The sequence below is a fragment of the Myiozetetes cayanensis genome, unplaced genomic scaffold, assembly GCF_022539395.1.
Source record: "Myiozetetes cayanensis isolate MyiCay16 unplaced genomic scaffold, myiCay2020 scf3, whole genome shotgun sequence".
Classification (NCBI taxonomy): Eukaryota; Metazoa; Chordata; class Aves; order Passeriformes; family Tyrannidae; genus Myiozetetes; species Myiozetetes cayanensis.
In genome coordinates this window covers 39646106-39670623 of record NW_026087521.1, presented here as the reverse complement: position 1 = coordinate 39670623, position 24518 = coordinate 39646106, and the positions used below count along the sequence as shown (strand labels likewise).

General features: G+C 36.2%; 1 protein-coding gene across 1 annotated transcript in view; it reads right to left on the bottom strand.

The window, feature by feature from the left end:
* The window catches only part of OTOGL (otogelin like), a 93936-nt gene that overhangs the window by 15076 nt on the left and 54342 nt on the right, over nt 1-24518 (bottom strand). Inside the window, exons 30-51 of the mRNA XM_050324827.1 lie at nt 23723-23879; nt 23163-23189; nt 20665-20832; nt 19379-19657; nt 18651-18768; nt 17491-17570; nt 16071-16629; nt 13523-14564; nt 12658-12835; nt 11515-11657; nt 9956-9979; nt 9733-9825; nt 8908-9097; nt 6582-6796; nt 5113-5254; nt 4574-4759; nt 3871-4083; nt 2931-3035; nt 2511-2618; nt 2040-2141; nt 699-803; nt 568-608 (exon numbers count right to left, since the gene is read on the bottom strand). Coding sequence (XP_050180784.1) covers nt 568-608; nt 699-803; nt 2040-2141; nt 2511-2618; nt 2931-3035; nt 3871-4083; nt 4574-4759; nt 5113-5254; nt 6582-6796; nt 8908-9097; nt 9733-9825; nt 9956-9979; nt 11515-11657; nt 12658-12835; nt 13523-14564; nt 16071-16629; nt 17491-17570; nt 18651-18768; nt 19379-19657; nt 20665-20832; nt 23163-23189; nt 23723-23879 — 4275 coding nt within the window. The remainder of the gene's footprint in view (nt 1-567; nt 609-698; nt 804-2039; nt 2142-2510; nt 2619-2930; nt 3036-3870; nt 4084-4573; nt 4760-5112; nt 5255-6581; nt 6797-8907; nt 9098-9732; nt 9826-9955; nt 9980-11514; nt 11658-12657; nt 12836-13522; nt 14565-16070; nt 16630-17490; nt 17571-18650; nt 18769-19378; nt 19658-20664; nt 20833-23162; nt 23190-23722; nt 23880-24518) is intronic.

The following is a 24518-nucleotide window of genomic DNA, read 5'->3' as shown; positions in this document are numbered from 1 at the left end:
TGGATATTTGATATGGAAAATATTGTCACTATGGTTATAATGGTAGTTTGAACATTCATTCATAACTATTTTCCAGATCACAGTCCCTATTACAACAAACTACATGAGAAGGAAAATATTTATGAATTCTCCTATCAGCTAAATTCAATAATGTTAAATCACTGTCATCTAAAGCATAAATGATTAACAAAAAAAATGCATTTCTCCAGATGATATTTATGGTTATAAAACTCATTCCTCATTAATTATTTTAAAAAATGGGAACTATTTTGGTAGAAAACCTTATTAGCATATTGTTTAGTGTTAATATTGAATAGGACAATATTACAGTTGCTTTTCTTCTTTTGACATCTTACAACACAGAAAGGGAAATTTCTCCAAGGAATAGTTGACAACACTGTGCAGACACTTGTTGGAACCATGTTCTTGAGCTGGGAACTGGGAGGCTGTACCACCCTGTCCGTGTTCAGCCTCCACACCCTTTGCAACTAATTGAAACAAGGAATATAAAGGGAAGAGTAACGGGGCTGAAGACCATTAATAAAAATATCTAAAAACACCACTTACCAATTTACAGGTCAGCATAGTAGCATTTTCACAGTTACATTCTGAGGAGAAAAAAAACCAAAACATAATAAAATGTGTTAATTGGTTAGCTTTAGTTAACAGTTGTGACTAAGGAATAAAGCAATAATTACCACAGTGCCATTCTGGACAACATTGCCCAAGTATTTTTTCCTTCACAGGTGTCATATCATCTGTGCAAATCATAGGAGGCTCAGAACAACGATTTTCATCACAAACTAAATGAGGGAAAAACACACATATGAGAATTTACTCAAATTTACTTCATATTTTCCAGCTTACATTTCTTTTGATATGCTATTTTTAAAATAATGTGATGTTACATAAATTTTATTGTGTTTCTTAAGCATCTGGATTACATTCGGAACTAAAAAAATAACAAAGATTTTCAAAAGTGATTTTAGTTGCCTTAGAATATATTTAAATTTTCACAAAACATCACACAGGATTCATTTAATATTCATCCTACTTCAGAATCACTCAAGATTATAACCAGTACCAAAGACAATTAAAATCATAGTCTTTGGAAGACACAGGGTTTTTTCTTCTCAGATACAAATGTTCTGTAAAGCCCACTCCCATGAGATAACAGGGAGCAAATGCCATCCTGGGATGACACTAACAAGAAAATACTTTCCTCTCTTATCAGAGGTGGCTTACTGGGACTTTGAGAGAAGATCATACCTGCCAGAATTTGGCGACAAAGAATGTCAAAGGTTTTTGCAGAAACTTTCACTGGGGTAAAAGTGTTAGGAAAAGGACAGGACCAAACTACAGAAACAACTGAAGTAAAAATTACTAAACCCCAAACTTAGTGGAAGACAATTTAATTAATTGAAGTTACCCTGAAAGACTGCAATAGGACAAGACTGCAGCAGCATAAGAGTCAATTTAAATTAAGCAGTTACACTTGTAGACATTACTACCTTACTTAAGAACATATAGCACAATCTGTATGTTTTATGAGGCTATGAAAGGGACTAGGGTTACACTGCAAATATTTTTCTTCTGGCTGCTCATTGTTTGAAAAGTAATCAACCCTACTCCTTCCCCTAAAAGCTAAAAGTGAAAGAAACTGCCTAAGCATTAATGAATGGTACAACAGTGGTACAACACAGAAGCTATTTTAATAAATGTGTTTAAATATATGAACAATTGTATACTGACACTCCAAGGACGGGATTCAGTTCCATGTTAATATATCAGTACTTAGATCATCATGAAAATAACTATATTCTGTCTGGTGAACAAAATAACCTCTCCAGGCTCCACTGACTAGGCTCATTAGACCACCACTGAGCATAGCAAGAACTTTGAATCTACCTTCATTCGGATCTCTTAGTCTATATCTGAAGCCCACCTTAAATGCTGAATCAAAAAATTTACACACACACACAAATCTGCTGGTTTTACTAAGTTTGGCAACATAATGAACTGACAACAGTTACACTCACCGCAGTAGTAATGAGGGCAACAGTAATGTATGGTATTAAGGTCTACAGTGAGAATTTCCCCTTCATCACACAAAGGAACAGGCTCAATACAGGATTCACAAACTAAACATTAAAAAAAAAAAAAAAGTCAGACATTTACAGAGTTTTAAACACTAAAAAGTTAGCACATGTGAATTCCATTTTATAGAATAAATAACAAGTAATATTGTGTTTATTACTTATATAACAGAACTTTCATGGATTTTATATAAAAACTTACAAAATTCAAGTATGATGGTGAAAATTATGTTGGAAACAAAAGATCCCCAAACCCAAAAATAATTATTCTCCAGATTCACACTGATCCGTGTGAAGTCTCACTGACTTCTCCAAGAACTCCTGGCTTAAATTACTTGGTTTAGAATTATAGTCTGATTTTGTAAACTTTTGACTATTCCTTAATTCTCCATAAACATGTTAGAGGCTTCTTACCACAGAGATGTGAGAAACAACAAGGATCTTCCTGTTTTGCTTGAACAATAAATTGATCTTCTCTGCAGTCCAGCTGGGAAGCATTGAAACAAACTGAAGGATCACATTCTGTAGGATGCAAAACAAACACTATCTTAAAAGAGGCCACCAAGACAATACTAAAAAGATAAAGAAAATATATTCTTGATCTACTTAGTAAAATAAAACACCCCAAATTGGCTGTAAATCAGAAATGATGCAAAACACAAACACAAAAAAAATATTGGGGAATGAGGACAAAAAAACATATCTTGTTGCCTGGTGGTATTTACAGTGTTCCGTTCTGTTAACAGTCAAAACAACTTGTAATGCAAATTTTTTTCAACATACAATGCAGGTATGGAAAACTTCCCAGTAACTGTGGTTTTGTATTTCCCTTACCACATCGGTACTGCGGACAGCAGGACAGGGGATGGTAGCCTACCACTAATTTTTCATTGGGTTTGCATGTTGGAATAATGGCATCACACAATGACATGTTACATTCTGTGGAATTAAAAAAAAAAAAAAATTGTGTATTTAAATAGATACAATTGCAAGTTCTACAGCTCAAGATATTTATACCATCTAGTACAGAGATCCACTAAATAAGAGCAGCCCAAGCCAGTTTAAAGTGCACTCCATACCATCATGTAGACTTTTGAGCTCAGCACAAGCAAGCAGCTATATCCCTCCTAAAATGGGTATTTACTTGCTCTGCTTCCTATACATGAAGTCAGCTAAAGTGTCCCACTGATTTCCCCTAAGCAAATTTAAAATACAGCATTGGTTACAGGTATCTAATGAGCAAAAGCACCACATCAGCTGGACCATTTGTTCTCAATTTCCTTGAAGATGTTAAGAAGAAATAAGTATATTTTGTTTAATCTTTTAAGAGTAATAAGTTTGTTCTCTTTCCTAACAATCGTGCAGTGATCAGTTCACAGAAAACCGCATCTGGAAAACAGCAGTAGATCAGAGGATACTGCTTGTCACACCAAAGTACTGGTAAGGAAAGCAAACAGGGTCTAATGACTGCCCCAATTATCAAGGTACTTCTATCATCAAATAGATATAAATTTATTATTAAATTTCATGCAAGAGCTTAAAAAATAATTTTTAACAGAAACTTTAACTGGTGGAATTCTATGAAAAAATTTATTTCAGCGAGTCAATTCTTATATAGAAAAGAAGCCTGAATTCCTGGCCCAACCACCCACAAATACTCAAAAATTACTTCTGAAAAATGTTACCTTGAACGCTGCCTAAAGTTTGTCAGCTGCAAGTGAATGTCAAGCACTTACCTTATACTTCTGTTACTGAAAACAAGTGTGGTACATACCACAAACTTTCTTGGGACAGCAAGCTCTCTCTTCAATGACACGGACAATAACTTCCCCTTCTCTTTCACAGACTGGCGGTGGATCCTCATTGCATTCAGGTTCTACAGCAACAATGCTTCCATTTTCTAAACAGCCATACATGCAACAGCCTCTCACGGACCCATTCCAGATCTCCCCAGCAGCGCGGGGTTGTCCTTTACTATCTGTACATGCTGGAAGAAAAAACCCGTTACAACCCTTCAGCACATAGGCAGCTGCCATTTTCTATAAGCAATTATGAATTGCATAAAATTATTGCATAAAATAATACATCTATCAAGCATTATGATAAAGGAATCTGAGAAAGGATGATGACCTTAAAAGCCCCAAAGGAATGAATGCTTCACTATGGATGAAAACAGGTGAGGGCAAGGTACAGAACCTGCCTATGCTATTCTCCCTGAGTACTAGAGGAAGAAAAGCTTGAAAGGTATGGAACAGTGACCATCATTTTCCCCCCAACTGAAGTGCATCAGCACTGGGTCTTAAATCAAAGTGAACTGAAAGCACAAAATGCTGTAGCTCAAGACACAGCTAGGCGCTGTTGAACGGACCTCTACCAGATTCACACTCACTGAGGGCTGACACAGAACTTAAAATCTTATACTGAACTATGGTTAATATCATCATATCTGCAAAACTACTCTGTTCTGATGTACTTACTACATTTTTCTTCTGGTATACAGAGGTCAGAGTCCGTTCTATGCAGAATGGTGCCATTTTTACACACACAGTCTTCCCTCAAATAGGAGCAGGGAGAATCTTCATAGAACCATTTATTTAAGCATGTCTTAGCTTCACAGGGTTGCACACAAGGCTGGTATTCCTTGCCCTCAGGACAAGTCAATGCTGCAAGGAATGAAAACAGGACATCGAGTGTTTCTGTTATTCTTTCAGCATTTCATTGTATAAATAGGTAGCAAGAACAAATTACTGTATCACAGAAAGAATGCATTCATACTTTTAACAGTACTTTAGGTAAGCAACTCATTCAACTGAGATTAAACTCATTCATGACACTTTGACTAAAAGAATATATCTTTAGAACTTGTACCCCGATTTACCTATCCTGTGATAAAGTGAAATAGTACTTAAAATAATAATAGAAAGTAATATATTTTTAACTCATCACTAAACACTAAATCACTAAAAAACCTCATCATTAAAGACACATGGTGTATAGAATATGGTTATAGGCTTACAACAGTAATCAGCTGTCCTCCATTTAATGCAGATGTTGTGCTTGTTGCACAAAGCCACATATGCAGAAAGTGCATCACACTCATAATTCCAAAAATAAGTACTGCTGATCCACATCTTCTTGCAAAATTCCTGTGGTGACACCTAGGAACATATTGCAATTGGGAACTAAAAAGTATAAGGACTTTATGTAATTAAAATAAATCATTAATTACAAGAAATAATACAGCCCCAAGAGAAGAAAAATCATTAGCAGCGCCTAAATTAAAAAACTCCTTTTTTCTTAGAATACTCATTCTAGAAAACTTAAACAACCAGTTTTGTATGCTCATCAGAACACAGTCCTAAGGAGATTTTCATAATACTTGCAAGAACTTTTCAGTATAGCCCTGTCAACTAAAAGTCAACAATCTCAACTAAACATTTCTGCTATACCTTCCATAAAATCCTGCTGAGAATGAATTCTTTATTACTCTCTTTCTGTGTCTGTAGGACCTGAGAGCCTATGTTACTGAGTGAGTCTAAATGCAGGTGGTGCAACCTATCTTACTTCTGTTGTTTCCACTTGCTTAAGTTCATAACAAGGTGGAAGTCAGATTTTGTTTCATTCTGCCTGTTCGCTACTGTGCTGCACTGGCGCTACTCTCCCTTCTTGATTCCAAACTGCTTACCATTGGTTCCTCTCACTAAGTTTCTGTGGCAAATATAGCTCCTTCCTTTCAGAAGAACTTGCTCCCTCTTTTTCTACCTGGGAAAAGTGAGGAGAGGTCTTGGGAATGTGAAGGAAGAGGCTCAGCTGCCTGCAATACCTTTAACAGCATTTGTCCCTGATGAAAACCAAAGTTTAACACAACACAAACTAAGGGTGGAAAGGCAGGACAGCAAGAAGTGAATCAGGAATCTTAACGCATCTATCTCTGAGAAGAAAGGGACACTTGAGTAATTAATCCTTTTTATTTTTAATTAAGCAGGGAAAGTCAGTCAGAGCTCAGAGATTAGGGATTTCCTCATTTTCTGTTCTGGGAAGTGGCAAGATGCATGCTACAGCTGTATCTCTATTAGAAAGTACAGTTTTCAGAAACAAATTATAATGATTTGTTTAAGAAATGCTACCAAATTGTCAACATAATAGTGACTAGGTCAAAATTTAACTGGAAATTTCTTTAGTCAAATAAGTCTGAGACTGCATGAGTCAAAGTTGTATGCAGCAGAAGTATGAGACTTTCTGTTCTAGTGACCCATAAGAAGAATTTAATAAAAATAACTCTTCTGGAAAATATTTGCCTTGACATGATGATCTGGTGTCTTGCCTTTGAGAATTTCCTATTAATTATTTTAAAATAAATAATTTTTAAAACAGCATAATAGCACAGAGATCAATATAAATGTGTGCATATATCTCTCCCTCTTTTCTTAATTATATGACTTTTATTTGAATTGCATCTGCAATTTTTCTGATCTTTGTACTCACTTTCTTGTGACAAGGAATGAAAATGCTTCTATTTAACAGTTCCATACAATATGTGCAGTTATCTTCAGTACAGTTTCTTACTGGCCTCCTCGTTGTTACATCAAGTGATTTCTCAATTTCCCAACTCTTAATGAACATTTCAATTTCCTCCATATTTGTAATTATGGTCATGTTTTGCATTTTCAGGTCATCACTAGGATCTCCATTACACACCCCTGGAAACAGAGCATCATATTTAAAACACAAAAAACCACCCCATGTGCCTACTTTTGGGAAAGAAAAGTACACTTAATAAGGTAAGATTAACATTGCGTCAGGCTGACCCGCGCAACTTAGTCACCTGAGTTTATAAATGAAAGCAGCAATATGTCCACTGTAGTTCCAACCTTCTGCTTGTGACTTTAGTTCTCACCCCAACGGCTAAGTAAAATGAGCAGATCATACAATACATCTAATTATGCCTTTCCCAACAATTAATTAACTTTTGAGAAAAACTGCCAAAAATATGTGGTGTTGAGTGTAGCAAATTCGCTGATATGGCACTAGATTCTGATCTCATTCTACTGAATAGCAGTCAGCTCCTTGTGAGTAACTGCAGATGGCTTTCAAGTTAACTGCTTGTCACTGATAATTTGACATGTACTGAAACTTAACTGAACATTCTAAATGCAAGAAGTTGTGAAAAGAATCTTTTGATGAATAAATTGCTTTCTCAAGAGAAAATGTGGTTCTTACTCAATTTATTAATAAACCATACTAGTGGTTTATATCTCAGGAACTGATCAGGCAAAGTTCTCTATCTTGCTCCAACTTTCCTTCTGCACCGTTAACCCCACACTAAGCCCTTGACTTTGCACTTCCAGCCCTGCAGTCTGATGCTCTCCAGGGTCCCTTTTTAGAGCTGGACTAGCTTGCTGTGACAGGCTGTTTTTCTTTCAGACAGCATGGAGAAATACAGAAGATGTATTTGCATGATAAGAAGCATTTGACAGTAGAACAACATCCCACTATTCTTAACTCTTCTGCTTCTTCCTGCAAATCACTAACTGCTGGAATTAGAATTTGTAGGGTCATACTACAGAATTACAGAATAAACACAGTTTTTAAAAATAAAGCCAATTTACCACATAGTCACACCATTTTTTCTATTATGAGAGGGAGAGGATTGAAGAATCCCCATCAGGAATAAACAGCAGAGAATAGGACACAAGTGCTAAAGAAGGTTTCAGACTTTCCTGCAAAACGGCAAGTAGAACAGCACTTTAAAGTGAAGTTTGGATTTGTCTGCAAAGTCTTCCTCTTTGTATCTTCTCATGACACAAAGAGCAACTCTTCCATAACTATTCTATAATTCTTCCTTCGTTTGACCTCATCTCATCCCACTCTTTAAGCATGCATAGAGAGGATGGCATGATACTGGGAAAAGATGCAGGGACAACATGCACCTTCCCTCACTAGATCTAGGAGAACTTTCCTTTTCTTCAATCAGAATATAGCAATTGATTTTAAAGACTTAATTTGTTTACATTTAAAGCATATCTGAATTGCATTGTTTGCTTTTAAAACTAAAAGAGGTTTAAAAGATCATAAAAAGTTCATTTTCCTTTTCAATACAGGGTAGTCTACATAAAATTACAATGCACCAGAAAATGAACACTTATGATAGAATTTAAGCAATTCTGAAATGTCTGCTTACACTTCTTGATATTATTCATATGGGCAGAGTTATAAAAAGGCTCTCAGGGAAGCCTGAAACATGCTACATTTACCATCATTATAATTCAAGTCAAAGACAACTCAGCACAGTTTTGGACCCTAGATCCAACCTCAGGAGTTTTAAATTCAGATTCACTATCCTCAGGAGACTTGGACCCTTTTTATTGCACAGCAATAAGCTGACATTGCTAACAACAGCCAGATAGTCTTTTCTCCATAGTCACTGAAATATGTCACTGTCACTACCTGAACTTCATTAGCAGCCACTTCTCCGTTGCAAATTTTTCCCTTTTCTTTACTTGACTTCAACAATATTCTTAAAAACAGGTAGAAACAAGTCAATTTTTTAAAAGCTATTTAGATACAATGTGCTGATCTCTACTTATTCTAAAAAGTAATTTATTAGCATGCAGTACTTTCAAAGAGAATGATTAATTTATTGCTATTAATTAGCATTATTTCACAAGCCTGTTTCACACAGGATTGTCATCATAGCTAATGAGGGTCAAAAGGAGAGCTGTAAGGACAGTTGGTCACAGACACAAAAGGGAGTTGCAAATTTCAAATGGGAAGTTATTAAATAAGAAAAAAATTGTGACCATAGCCTCACCACAAAGTCCTTCTGTGTGCATCGATGTGTTAGAGTGTAATCCATACTGTATATCTATGATGCCTGTAACATGAGCCCACTTGATGCTAATACCAGCTGGGGTATTAACAACGTACATTGCGCCAGTATCCTGAATACTCAGTCCTTCTTTTGAAAATGGTAATGGTTGAATTACAGAATCCACTACTACCTAAAATAAACCAAACACATTTTAGGGATAAAAACAGATTGCAATTATGTATTTTATATGTATTTCTATTTTATAAGAAAAGTTAATTTTTTACAGCCTCTACCACATACAACAGTCACAGTGTTACAACACAGAGCTTCCCATCAGTGCCATTTCCTATAACTGCAAATGAAGTAGGCATGAGAAACAAAATCTTTTCTAAGGAAGGAATAAATCTTATTTATCGTATATTGTATCATAAAACAAAACCTCGTTCCATTTATTCAGAGCTATCTGTTCTGACTTATAACTGACTAGCAGGAAAGGCAGATTAAGTATTTATCCCATCGTGGAACATTTTTGTTCAGTTTTAGGGTTTTTGAAAGTACAGTCTCAAGTATAACTGCTTTTTCAGCTTCTTTAAAATCTCTAAAGAACTTTGAAGTGTTATTTTTGGGTAAATGACATATAAGTGAAGCATGGTATCAGAAATGTATGTTGGTTTGCTTCTAGGATATCATAAATTACTGTGAACCTGAACTGAAAAACTAGTCCTAACCGTGTAGTATTTAATTTTAATTCTGAATTATTACAGTCTACAATAGAATAGCTCTCCAGCTATTTTTAAAGTCTACATACTGTTGATATATACTTACTTTTCTTGCTAAGCGATTGATAAGCATTTTATATGTGGGTGTTGTGACATTTAATTTCTTAAAACAGAGACCCGAAGCGCTTGCAGGTGGAACCTTGAAAGAAAAGTGACAAATAAGTTTAATTACTATTGTTTTTCTAATTCTGTGCCAGTGGTATTGGGAATTTTTTCTATATATATAACATTAATGCATTTTAGAATTAGTAAAATAAAAAAGTACTTACTAGTTTTCTTATTGAATTTGCACTCTGGAAAATATTAAAAAAAAAATAGAAGTGCAATGATAATCAGCAGCGTTTTTATTTATCAAAAAGAAGTTGACTACTCCTTTGTCTTTAAAGTTCTTCTACAATCTGCTAAATAATTACACTAATTTAATATATTCCTTATAAATAATAAAAAATATTACCAGCTAAGGGAGTGCACATGCTGAAAGGCCCTTTCAAAAATATTTCTTAAAGAACTACAGCTACAGACTTCTAAAGCCCATCTGCCTATGTGTTCTACATTACCACCTGTAGACTAACCAAGAAACAGTGAAGAGAGAAATTTAATAGAAAATTGATAGCAATTTAATAGAAAACCTCTAAACCAGTACATGACTGTTGCACTTAAGAGTCTTAAAGTTCAAGTGTCCAGTTGCCCAGTGAGAGCAAATAAAGAAGGATGGGAAGGAAAGATGCCTTTTGAAGTTCCTCATCAGTAACTTGTTTATCCACAAACCAAGGATGGAAACAAGCCAGTTGCTCAAGGGCTGCATAAATTAGGACTACAGACAATGTAAAGGAAATGTATGTATAGATTCTAAGGATGAGACTGACCTGACCTTAACTGGCAGTCTAAACTAAAGTGGCCAGATCCCCTTGGTAGGCAATGCAGACTTAGACAACTACAAAGAACAACTCGCCACAGTAATCCCAATGCCATTAATACTTTCCTAAAATAACTACAAAATATTTTTTGTGACTATCCAAAATATTTTAGTATTTTGACCATATTGTAAAGTGTAAGTTCAAGGCCAGAAGAAGACTTGTGCATGGAGAGCCTGAAAGGAGACATGCAGATTCAGATGTTATGGCACCTCTTCTAATTTAAACGCAATCTGTTGCAGTATGCTTTTAAGATATAAAAGTATGCTGAAGTTGTAATGATTGTTTAAAGTGACCACGCTTCTAAAATGGTGATTGTAACCCTTTGTGTAACCCTTCTTGTTCCCAAGATTCCCCACTGTACCTCGGAATGTCACTTATTGCTTGTTAACCCTTCCTTGTAATTGGTTGGTTTGTAACACCTCCTGAACTCCCACTGGTCACCCTGTGATTCCTCCAAGAGCTATTTAAGCCGTTACCAGAACAATAAAATCCTCTCTCTGCCTGCATCTCTCCTGCCTGGCTGACGGCACCAGTGGACCCTCTGGGGGGCCGTGAGGTGCTGCGGGGTGGGGGGGCCAGGGGAGGGCACGCTCCCCCTCGGAGCAAGGGGTAAAAGGAAAGGCCTCTTGCTCTGGGGTTCCCCCTCCCTATCCACCTCAGCGTTCATCAGCAACCTACATCTGAATTTCCTTATAATACAACAAAAGAATTACTATTTAACCTGAGACAAAATACTTTTATCTAGAGAGTATGATTAAGCACACTCCTTGAAAATTAAATAACTTGCCATTTTTCAATGGGTATGGCTTTAATATCTAAGTTTTAGTTGACATATTTTTGCAGAATTTCATGCTTATAACAAAAAAATTCAAGAAACTATTACAGTTATTGCAGAAATGCAAGAATCTTACCTGATTAGCAGGACATTTTTCAATATGAGCAACAATAATTTCTCCTGGTAACTTGACTAAAATGTAGGAAGCCATATTGCAGAGGGCTATGTTGTTTCCATCAAATGTAATAATACTCAGTTCAGACAGTACAGAACATTGACCTAAAAAAGTCATTTAATGAGGTTACCACAAAACCAAATACAGGACATTTCTCAAACCTTTCATTTCTAACATTATTTTCTTTCACATATACCTTCAGATAGATAGATAGGTAGGTAGGTAGGTAGATAGATAGATAGATAGATAGATAGATAGATAGATAGATAGATAGATAGATAGATGACCTTGTTCTGCAGACAGAATATTGAGCCATAAGCAGAACAAAGTGTTTAGGTACTCAGTGGAAATACCTTAACCTACTGTTGTGTGCCCAAGACAGGATAATGTTTAAAATGGTGATAATTTTCACTTAAGTCAATGTTTTACAGGCAAGGTCAATGAATCTGTACAGTTTGAGATAAAATATATGTATTAAAATATACATATTTTTGAGATACTGATAACAAGGAACTTTTCTGTCCTATCTTGAAACAAATATAAAGTGCAATATTGGTTTAATTAACCAGTTACAAAATACCATTGGCTGATTATCATTAATCAGTAACTGCAAGGGTTAAATATGATTTCTCTTTAGCCTTTTTGTTCCCTTGGCAGACACTCATCTGCCAGTTTCCGCAGTTTCTAAACATGAGTAAAAACTGCAATTAGAGTAACTGAAACTGGGGGGTTCTGTCTTTCAGAAAATGCTAGAATTTTTTTTTTTTTATCCCAAAATGTTGAAATCTTAACATTTTTACTGATACAAATTCTGAAAAGTTTCAGCTGGAAAACTGGTGTTCATGCTGCAGATGTCATTTCAATGTTTTCATTCAAAACAAAATATTTTGGTTCTCTTGAATGTTATAATATAACGTGGTTGAACGTCAATTCAAATATACCAAAACATTCAGTATATTTGATTCTGTTTTGCTGATGAATAGCTCTTTTAAATTCATTCCAGTATTCAACCTCATATTCCCACTGGGAAAAAACCCTTAATTTATTACTTGAAATTTAAGGATCAAGACTCTATATTTTATTAAAAATAAAACAGTGACTTACAGGGACATTCCCATTCTGGACAGCAGCTATCAGTGTTAACTTGAACAGGCATTCCTCGAAAACCACAATCTGGCTTTTGCACATCCTTAGGGCAGTTTCTTGAAAGGTTGTATAACATCCAACCCATATTAACACATACATACTGGCTACATTTGTCATCAGATTCAAGATATCTTGGCTGTCATATAAGGAAAAAAACAACCAGAATCAGCTCTAAGCTCATTGCTCTTATTAAGTCCAAACAACTACTTATCCATCCCCCTGCTCTGAGAAACTATCAACATATCAACCTGCCCCTCATCAGTTATTTTGGAATGATTTGCACTTTTGTGATTGTAACAGGTGGTAACAATACATGTTCCATCTAACACCACACCCTTCCTGTTCCATCTAACTTTGGTGGAATACCCTATAAAACGCATTATCCACTGAGGCTATGCATTATAGTCAGTAATAATCCAAAGCATTTTAAGAAACACATAATCATGCATTCCCATCAGCTTAAAGCATATGACAAAGAAACAAATGGGAAAAGGACAGACAGAGTGAGATTAGGCAGAAACCCAAAAATTCCATGGAATATGGCTTTTTCTGCACCTCGGTAATATATTTAGCTATCTAGAACAAGCATATAGCTTTAAAGCCTTTTTTTCAGAGCAATGCATCCAAGTTGTAGGATATACCAGAGCAGTGTAAGAGCAACAATAAAACTACCTTCTAAGAATAAATGGGTATTTAAAAATATACAAACTAAAAAGAAAACAGGAACTATTTAAAATCTCTGATGTTACATACATAGCATAACAGAATAGACTGAAAAGTAATATACAATTTAACATATAGGGACAAGTAAAACTGATCATACCACACACTCAGAAGATGTAGGCATCAGTGTATGCATCATCGTACCAAAGTAAGCCTTGTCAGATACAGCTGTTGTTTCTGAAGAGGAAGGCAGAGCCATTCCACCACTAGAATGAGATAAACCTATTTTAGTTCTCTCTGTGGCCTCTGTTAAACTAAAATAATGTTTAATGGGTTTCTGTGTTGGGATTTTGGACCTATCTGATGTTGTTAGACCTGGGACTCCAGAAAGAGAGATATTTTTTACTGAGGTTGTATTTCTTGAAAAAAGCGAACTCTGAACTGCAGTTACTGGCAAATAAGGAAGGGAAGATTTGTCAGTTGTGGTTTCCTTTGTCTTGGTAACATTTCTTTGCTCATGTGAAGTCTGACCACTTTGTGAAATTTCCACAGATCTCTCATATGAGGTTGAGTACTTAACTTCTGAAGCTGTATACGAGGTACTCTTCATCTGTGACAATGGACTTGTTGTACCAGTTGTTTTCATTACAATAATTTTTGGAGTTTCTTTAGTGCTCTGTGAAGCTTGAGTTACTGCAGCTGTAAACAAAGATTTGTGTGTTTCTATGGTGGTAAGAACTGAAGTTGAAGCCATATAAAAATCCAAATCAGCAACAAAAGAATCAGTGGTTTTTGTAGTAATCCTAGAGGCTAGAGTAGTGCCTGAAGTAACTAATAAACTGGCTGAAGAGCTAGGTGGTATTTTTGCAAAAATATAAGGTGCTTTTGAGGATGTGGCATTCACTGGTGTAGTGGATTGAGTGATGATTCCAGCTGATATGGCTGATAATTTTCCGTCTTCTTCTGCAGAACTTACTGAAGAACTCTGCTTTCCTAGAGAAACATTAGAGATATGAGTGGTCTTAGGAGGAGGTGAAGGCATAGAGGACTGGCTTTCTAAAGTGGCTTCAGAAATTTTAGGCATTAGTAATGAGGACATTACAATGCATGATTTTAGTGCTGCTGAAAGGTTGGAAGAAGGGTTTATATTTAAAGTGAATTTAGAAAAATTCACACAAGTCAGAATGTCTATAACTGGAATTTTTTAAGTTCCTTGTGTATCTAGAAATGAAACTGATGCTTGAGGAGCAGTTATATTTTGTGTTAGTGATGATGTGCTAATGACTGGGGGAATCAATGAAGAACTTGTAGTCTGAAATGTCACATAAGATGGTACTGATGTTGATAATAAGGTTGTAAATAAAGATGATGACCTTGTAAGAGAAGGATCTTTAGGAATGAAAGTTACTGAACTTTGAGCCAGAGGGTCAGTTCTCAATTCTGTATCTGAACTGCTTGGGTATACTCTCTAACTTCTGAAGTGGTTATTGATGTAACATTTAGAGGTACTACCAGTGTCCTGAGAGGGAAGACTATAGACATGATGGATTTCATTGGCTTTTTAGAAGTGGATGACACTGAAATTAGTGTGCATTATATACTTATTTTCTCTTGAGGTTTTACTTACTACAGACACATCAAAGATTGTTGAATTGAGTAGAGGAATGGAAGCTGCAGAAGGTATTTTATAAAGACTTTTGGAGGCAACACTGACAGTTACCATAACTTTGGGCTTTAGGGAGATAATCAAGGCATGCACTGGTATAGATACTGTGCATGTTACAGAAGGAGCTGGAGAAGTGTTTATAGGGATTTGAGAAGCAACTTGAGGTGAAGATACAGGCATTGGCACAGCAGCGTAAATGCTGCCTTTTTTAATGGAGATGTCTGCTTGGGAACAGTTATTGAAATTTGCACTGAAGATAAAAATGGCTTTGGAGAAAAACTAGCTGCAGAACTTGCATTTAATATCAGAGAAGTTTTAGACAAGGGCTTTGCTGTTTTGAAATATGAAACTGTGATCAGTTGAGGAAAACTTGTCTCAGAGCTAGCAAATCTAGTAGTCATAGCAATTTGAGGATGGGAGATGGCCTAACTGCAGGCTGCTTAGGCTTAGAAATGGAGTTATGAAGTTGTGAAGGAATATAAACATCCACAATGAGTAAGCAGAAAAGGAGGAAGAAAAACTGTAAGTAACAGGTGTTGTGAGATATGCCAGTGCGTGAAAGGATGACGTCCACCTATCAAAGGATAAGCCTGGACTCGTGGACAGGACCCCATAAACAATTACAGATAACCTATGTACACGTGGAGAGAGAAAAAGAATATAAAACTAAGCCTGTTGTAAATAAAATTGTCATTGACTGCCAATCAAGGGAATGTGCGTCTTTACGTCTGCTGCATTTGTGGAGCAGTTGAAGTCAGTGCAGAAAACCATGCTGGGTAAACTGCAGTTCGATCAATGCCAACCTCGTTCTAACAGACAAAGCAGATACAGGAGAAGTAGATGTGCTTAATGTAAACCATGGACCTAGAAGAAATACAGGTCTCATGAAAGTTGCTCTGCCAGCCAGCAAAGCAGACAAAGACACTTCAGAGGATATTTCTGCTCCCTTAAAATTACTTACTGATGGACTCTTACTCTTCCCAATACCTGCAGTCAACTCAGAAGTGACAAAAGATGGGTTGAAGGTCAAAGTTGTTAATGCTGAGGTAGGGGAAACTGTTCCTGAGTGGCTGGTGTTTCAAGTGAAAATGGAACTACCGCTAGGGAGGTGGGTGTTAATAACGCAGAATGTGTTGGAATAGGACTTGCACTGAGCAGGGCTGTCGAAGATGTTGTTGTAATAGGTAAAATTAAAGATGTATTAGAACTGACAGTATGTGATGTGACTGCTGATGCTTGAAGAAGAGTTGGAAAATATGTTGAAGAGATGAGTTTGGAAAGGACAGTAGGGTTGGCTGTGCCGTGAAGTACATTAGAAGCGTTCACTGTACTTGGTAATGAAAATGTTGAATAGGTGGCTGCATTAGATGCTTCTAGTGAGTAAAAGTCTGTAATGGACTGTGCTGACATATTCATTCCCCTTAAAGTTGTGTTTGCCTCCATGGTTATTTTGTCTGTCACATCAATATGAGTTGGTTCATTCCCCAAAGTAACAAATAAAGGAGATTTCTGAGGAAATCTCTCCAAGGTAGCATCCGCATGAGAGATTAACAATGAAGGTTTCGTTCCAATTTCTGATGCTGTAGGTGTCACAGGTATGCCTAAAAGGAAAAGTGCACATTTCACTGTCTTTTATGAATTATTAGTAAAGCAAAAGAGTAACATCTATCTCTACTAAAGTCCCATTTAAATATTAGCAAATCAGGGCTTGCCAATGGTTGCAGGTTGCCTGATGATTTTGAGGACTCAGCTGACTCAATTTTCAAATTTTCTTTGCAAATGAAGTAATTAATTTTTTATTATTAGTGAAAATCTTGATTTTGCAGAGCAATTTTGAAGCAACAAGGAAATACCATAGAAAATTCAGTAAATCCAAAATAGTAAAATACTTGGAATAAAGATAAACTTTGTGCTAGCAAATATCAAGCACAATATATTTAATTCAAAATTTGTAAAATAAAACAAGACAGAGTATTAAAATTTAATTTTAATATTAAAAGAATACTGTATTCTCCAAGATAAGTAAGCAATGTGGTATCTTTACACACCAGAACTTATGAAATAGATGTTTTCAATTTGTTACTGGTGTCCCGCCATCTGAAAAGAATGAACTTTTTGCCACAACAGTATTTCTTTCATTTGGGATCTTCTCTTATATGTGTATAATATACAAGCATTATATACTCAAATATAGTTGTCATGAGTATAACATCATGACTAAAGGTTATATTTAACCCACAGAGAAATTAAATAATGCAATTTTAAATATGGCTTGTTTGAATGTAGAAGCTGTATTTTGAGAACGGACTGGGAATGGAGTCTATGTCTCAGAGAGACAATCTTCAACAGAAAGGTGTTCTGATAAAGCACTTAGTTTTTAAAAAATGGACATTTGATTAAACCTTTCCTGGGATCTCTAGAGTAAAATATAAGTTTAGACCAGTATAATAAAATATACTTACAGTCTTCTGGATAAACACATCTATGTGTGACTTCATCAAGGATCATGTTTTTGGGACAGTATGGCATGCATCCTTCAACCCTGTAAAATATTTTATAGTCAATTCTGAAGCCACGAGGGAAAGCATAAATTAATTTTAAATTATTTTGGAAAAAAAAAAATAATGTCTCTCCTATCAGAGCTCTGAGAACTGTCTAATGTAATGGCAAACACAGAATTTTGAGGCATTTTAAGGTCAAAAAGTTATTGAACAGCACAGTTCTGTTTCTAAATTGCTAATAGTCAATTCTTTTGCATAGGCGGATGAACACGATAGCTTTGGACCATTCTGCTTCCACAACCAGGTGGAAGTTTAGATCCCTAAGCAGAAAGGTTTTCCAAAGAATAATGAATGTTCATTTGAAACATAAAAATGTTTAAACCAACTCTATAGAAAGTCTTTTGTTGTGTACTTTCAGCATAAGAGAGTGCAGACAAGTCCATATAATCCCATACTTTTTTTTTGGGGGGGCGACTTTTTAATAAGAAAATCATGGCATTAACAACCAATGTGCCCATAAGGAAAACAATAGAATACAAACACAGAAAATTAGCGATATTTGCAATATTCCAAAGCATAAACTGCCTATGCCTAGGGAGGTAGTCTGATATTCAAAATATCCTTTCTTTTCCAACACATTGTGCCTTCAGTTTTTAGGCATTTTTTCTTTTTTACAAGTTCCCTCCTCTTACAGGAGAGGGCGCATTACTCCCTTACTTTGCCTCCAGTTTTCGGTCTCTGTCATATAAACACTGGAAAGATGTAGTCATTTTATCATCATGGGATGCTGGTTTAGGATGTGAATATAAATCCATTGAAGGAAATAGCCTTCATTTAATTTTTATAGCTTTCTACTTAACCACTACCAGAAGCTAATCCTCTGGGCTAAATACAAACCTTCTTGTGTTGAAATACTGCATACAAACAGGAATATATACTGTGGGAAACAAGAGGCTTATTACAAATATTTTTATATGACTTGTGAGAGTCATATAAAGTCACACTTTCACAAGAGTGAAACTGAAAATGAGTAAAAATGAATGGATATTGCAAGTGCAGTAATATTCAGGAAGCATATTACAAAAACAATACAGTAGCAATGTGAGCTTAATTTTACTTACGGAGGAAGGAATTTACATGCTATTCCTTCAGGATCGCTACATGTCTTAAAACAAGGATTAGCACAAGATTCATATCGCCATTCACAGATCCTTCTATAAGGCACAGAAGCACTAAGTTCTGAGAAAGAAAAGAAGGATATTATTTATTGACTGTATAATAAATCAACCATAAATTTACAGCCTTTTTCTATACATTGGGATTTTCAGATAAATGAAAACATGGAAACCAAATAGACAAATTCTTCAGAACTTTCAAATAGGTGAGATTTTGTTCAATTTCAAGTATTTTAAATTCATTCAAGCTAGAAGACACTTCAAGCTTCAACAATAAAAACAGCTATTCACTTATACAACATATTCTGTTTAAAAACCTAAAAAATCAGTTGAAGATAATGAAGATACTGTTGGTTGCAGAAGCAATACAATTAGCCAATTCATTTAAAAGAATAAATATCTTAACCTCAATAATGAAATATTAACATGCATCATTTTGTGACATGTAAATTTTGTTTTGAAAGTGTAAACAAATGAAAATGTAGTTCAAAGATAAAGTGACCAGCATCTGGAAAAATTACAAAATAATAGCATTTTGAGATGGAATGGAAGACAAAGAAAGAAAGTGCTTAAAAATAGGTTAACAAAATTTGTTACTATTGCTGATGAAAGACAAATGCTCTGAAGGCAAGCAGAAAAAGAGTACTTATCCCTGGGGATCATGTAAAATTTACCTTCAATGCTAAAACTACTGAAATGTTTAAATTCTTCTGAATCATTGTACTTTGCCACTTTAACACTGGATGAGGTGAGAATGATGAAAAAGCCTTTTTTACTGTGCAGTTCAAAGGCACTGAGCCCTGGACTCCAGAGACCATGGTGGTGGAAGAAGGTGGCTCGTCTCTGAAAGGAGGCACTCGCCTGCCACTGCTCCAACCCAATGGTTTCATTGTCATGTACGTACAGAAAGTAGTTTGGTCTTTCAGCAGATTCCAGGGAAACAAGAGAGAGAGCTTCCAGAGAAGAATAAAATATAATAATTATAGTAAGATTTTCATAGAAGACAACTTACAATTGAGATTAAATTCTATATATTGGCTTTTAAGTGGCTCCTTTTAAACACCTGCTTTTCACAAAAAAATATGTAAGTTGGAGAATTGACAAGACTGAATTAATTCTTTTGTTCTATATATTTTTCATTTCAAAATAACATCTAAAAACCTTATTTCCCCATTGAAAAAAAATCAGATTTTTTAAGCTTATTTCACTTTCCTGTGAAGACAGACCTTCTCTAATTTGAGGGTCTGGGATTTTTTTTAACAAATTAAATTATGTGATAAAGCAATAACAAAATCTGTATTGACTTAACTGACACAAATGGCATATATGTGAAGAAAGGAAAATATATACAGAAGAAAAAACATTTAAACTTTTTTTTTTTTTGGTTGTATAGTCTATGTAAGTCTTTGATAAGTGAAAAATAAAGCTTAGGAATAGCTGTTCACCTAAGAAACTATCTTCTACACTCTATGGAGATGCTGCTTACTAACAATGCAGAAAACAGACTGATCATTCTAAGTTGCACATTTTCCTGTCCAGTGAAAATAACAAGTAAGAAGAAAAGATAAAGTAGAATTGATTTTACTGGAGACAAAAATATCCTGCATGGACCTTCAGTGTTGATAATTGTTAGATACATGTGCAAAATTTTCCAGTTTTTCAGTTATACAAACTAAATTTTTTTCATAAAGGTATTTTATTCACTTGTGGTTTTTTAATATTACTAGAACAATCTTTGAGAAGTCAGATTTAAATCTGGCAGTGAGATTTTCTACTATAAAAAAAAAATTAAAAATTAAATTCCTCCTCCGTTTTGAAGTTGGCCTCTTCATCCTCACTTATTCCAGTAACTAAAAATATCTAGACTATTTTGAGATATTTAGAAGATGCTGCAAAAAATCACTCATATAGTTTGATATATATATATATTGCCATTAGCAAAACTGCTGAGAACACTTACAAAGATCTTTATCTTTGAAAAGACCTGGAGTTATCATGAAACTGAAAATTACATTTCCGTATGCTCCAGTTCTAGGCAGAGGAAATATCCTTCTACTGGATACATTAGCCCCTATAATTGTGTCATTTGCTCCAAAACTTGCCAAAATATAGGGTCCTTCACCAAGACCTAAGGGAAGAAAAATCAAATAGAATAAGAAAAATCCTCGTTGCATAACATACAAAACTTAAGTCTTAATTTTCTACTTTGTTTTCACTTGATAGTGGAAACATGCATAATGCTGTCCTTAACTTTAAGCCTGGTAGGTAGCTAAGCACCACACAGCTGCTCACTGACTCCACATCCCTAAAGAGAATCAGGGGGAAAGAACTGAAAAAAACTCATGGGTGAAGATAAAGACAGTTTAATTTGGTTTGGGTTTTGCTTTTAATGAAGGAAAGAAAAAGAAACAAAGGAAAACAGTTGCAAGAAAAGTAATGCATAAAAACCTAATTCCTCACCACCAGCCAATCAATGCCTAGCTGGGCCCCAAGCAAACCAAGACCCCATGTATTGTGTCTGGCTGAGCTGGAGTTCATTTCCCCACAGGAGCCCTCACAGTGCTGTGCTTTGCATTGGTAGCTAGAAGGGTGCTGATAACACACCGGTGTTTTGGGTACTGCTGAGCCCAGAACCAGCACTGTAACATTCCTTCCTCAATCAAGGCCAAGATCCTGGGAGGGGACTCATGTAGGCCCAAACTGACCAAAGGGATATTCCATACTATATGATGTCAGCTCAGATATAAAATCTAAGGCCAGGAGCAGGAAGGGGGGAATTCATTGTCTCCAATGGCTGCCTGCTGAGGAACCATCACATGTGCCGAAGCCCTGCTTCTTGGGAGGGGCCGACCATTGCTGCTCATGGGAAGTAGAGAATGAACCCTGCTATCATTCGCTTTGCTTTGCGTTTGTGTGCAAAAGCTCCGCTTTTGCTTTCGCTTTAAATAAGCTGCCTGGAGCCCCTGGTGGTCTAGCGGTAAAGGCGCCGCGCTATCACCATGGAGACCCGGGTTCGATTCCCGGTCAGGGCCACTCCCAGGCAGGTGGGGCTCGTTAGCCCTTAAAGGCAACCCACCTACGTCCTAAGGACCTCGCTGCCACCGTCCAAGCTCGCTTGGCCCCGGCAGATGAACCTTAGGATTAAAGGGTGGGCTCAGTTCCGCGCACACTGTGTCTCACCTAAAAAATCCAATGCGCAGGCTGGAAGGTGGAAAGACCTTCCCCGGATCTTCGCTCGCGAAGACTGGCCATTAAATAAGCTGCCTTGTCCCAACTCACGAGTTGTTTTTCCACGTTACTCTCTCCCCTGTCCAGCTCCGAAGGGGAGTGATAGAGCAACTGGGTGGGCACCTGGCGTGCAGCCAAGGTCAACCCACCACACCCAGAAAACCTCCCTCCCAGCTTTTACTGCTGAGCACAACATCATATGTTCTGCAGCACCTCTTTCATCAGTTGGGGTCAGCTGTCCCAACTGTGTCACCTCCAACTTCTTGTGTACCCCCAGCCTGCAGACTGGTGGATCAGCATGAGAAGCAGGAAAAGCCTTCATGCTGTGTAAGCAGTAACTAAAACACCATTTTCATCACAAATACAAAATATATCATCATTTTAACTATACGAAGAAAGTTAGCTCTGTCCAAGCCAAAACCAGTACTCCTTTCTACTTCTTCACAGAATTGTAGAATCATTAAAGATTCTGGAAAAGACCTTTATGATCATCAAGTCCAACTGTCAACCTACCCCTACCACAATGTTCACTGTTAAACCATGTCCTCAAACATTTTTGAGTAAGGTAAAATTACCTACTACAAAGTAATTATGGAAATTCAGTTATACCTAGCAAGATCTACGTTCTGCTACTCTACTGGACCAAACAGGAGGAGAAAAGAATCATCTCTATATGACACTCATTGTAGGATGTAAGTCACAAAAAAAAGGTATATTAAAAGGCATATTCATATCATTGCATTTAGTCAAGTTTCCCTTTTCTTTCAACATCTTGCACCCTACAAAACATGTGCACAGTGTCCAAATATTAGAGGGGATGACAGGGGAGTTCATTTTATTAAATCAATACCACTCTCATTCTAAAGTACTGTTCTTTTTACAGTACAGTACTTGTAAGACTCAAGTATAAATCCCATAACATTTCAATTTCAAAGTATTGTAGGTCCCAGTTCTGAAATGTACAGTACAAGCACAAGCTAACATTATTCTAGAGCTTTTCCCTGACTTCAGCAATATGCTATATGGTGGATTTATCCGCCCACACATTGACCATTATGAGGTTCTAATTGAGGTATTAGGGATTACTAAAATCATTCAACACAGTTGGGCCACTGACCTTTACTCATTAAAAATAGAAGCAATGTTAAAACTACACACATCAAGTCCAAGAGAAAGCCCATAAATTAATTAAACTGAGTTTTTAAAACAGGAATATCAAATACTACATACCTTGATTGTAATATTCACAGTCATAAGCTAAAAGAAAAAGAAAACAAGTACATTATTATTACAAAGTAGCAAGAGAAGTCATGCATATTTGCATCCTGAAATGTGTAAAGTTCATTTTCAACAGCAGAAGTTTCATCTTCCACAAGATATTTCAGCCAGGGATTTTATTCCTTAGGCTTTTGTTCAATGACATATAGCTGTATTTAAGTAGATGTGCCGGGACAGTAGACCTGAAGCATGAAATATCCTACAGCCAAGAACCCTTCTTGGTGTCAATGAAAAGAAGAATGGACTGGATCTCTTTACAGCCCTACACGGAGCACTGGATGTACCCCAGATCTGCCACACAGGTGCCTTTCCAACAGTCTCTGCACTAGCACACCCTGAGCACAGTCACCCCTCTTCAGTAAGACAGCAGATTTGAGTGTATAAGGCTAGCACAGCCAACACACAGATAGCTTGAAAATTGTGAAGTACGTTTATTATCCACCTACTTCTGTCGTATTTGTATAACTGTGCAGCAAAAAGGCCAAAGGTGCATGCCCAGCCGAGATACATACCACAGAGCAAAGGAGATCGCCAGTGAATCGCTGCTCCCTGCTGGCAGCACTTGTGGGCATAAGCTGCAATACTGGTACACAAACACTCGCAGTCCCCACCAAGATTGCAGTTGCATGTATCTGTGTGACAATTTTTGATAAAAGAAGTCACATCAATCTGTAGGGGGAAAAAAAAAGGAAGAAAAAAAGAGGTTACTTAAATGCATGAGCTGTTCAAATTTGTGTTGCAGCATTTTCAGCAGGAGTTACACTTCTGGATTGATTGAAAGAATTAAAAAAAAAACTAAGGTATTTTCCAAAGTTTGGGCATATCCCTACACAAAAAGTACAGTTACATGTCAAAAGAAAATTTCAATCAGTGACTACCAACAAACATGCCTGTCCACACACTTGCTGTTCATCAATTTTGGGCAGTATATTGAAGCTGGAAGTTCTGCTTTTTTTTTATAAGGCAAATACTGCCATCTATAGTTGTTCTGTCAGTTTTGCATGAAAAACAGCAAAGTCACAGCTACGGCTATGATTACCAAGTAATTAAAGTAATCATTTGTAGAGGAGGTTTTGCCAAGGGAAAGAAAGCTTAAGCACACTGGTGACATTTTTCAGAAAAAATACTTCTGCACTTATCAAGATTTAAATATAATTTGCACCCAAAACTTCATTAGATCAGAAATCCATATCCTCATTCTAAAACACTGTCACACTATTTTTTCATGGTTTTACATGACACACTATTTCTTGAGTTTAAATCATCCTTTTTGTAATGTTGAGCAACGTTTCCAAAACAGTGTTCTTA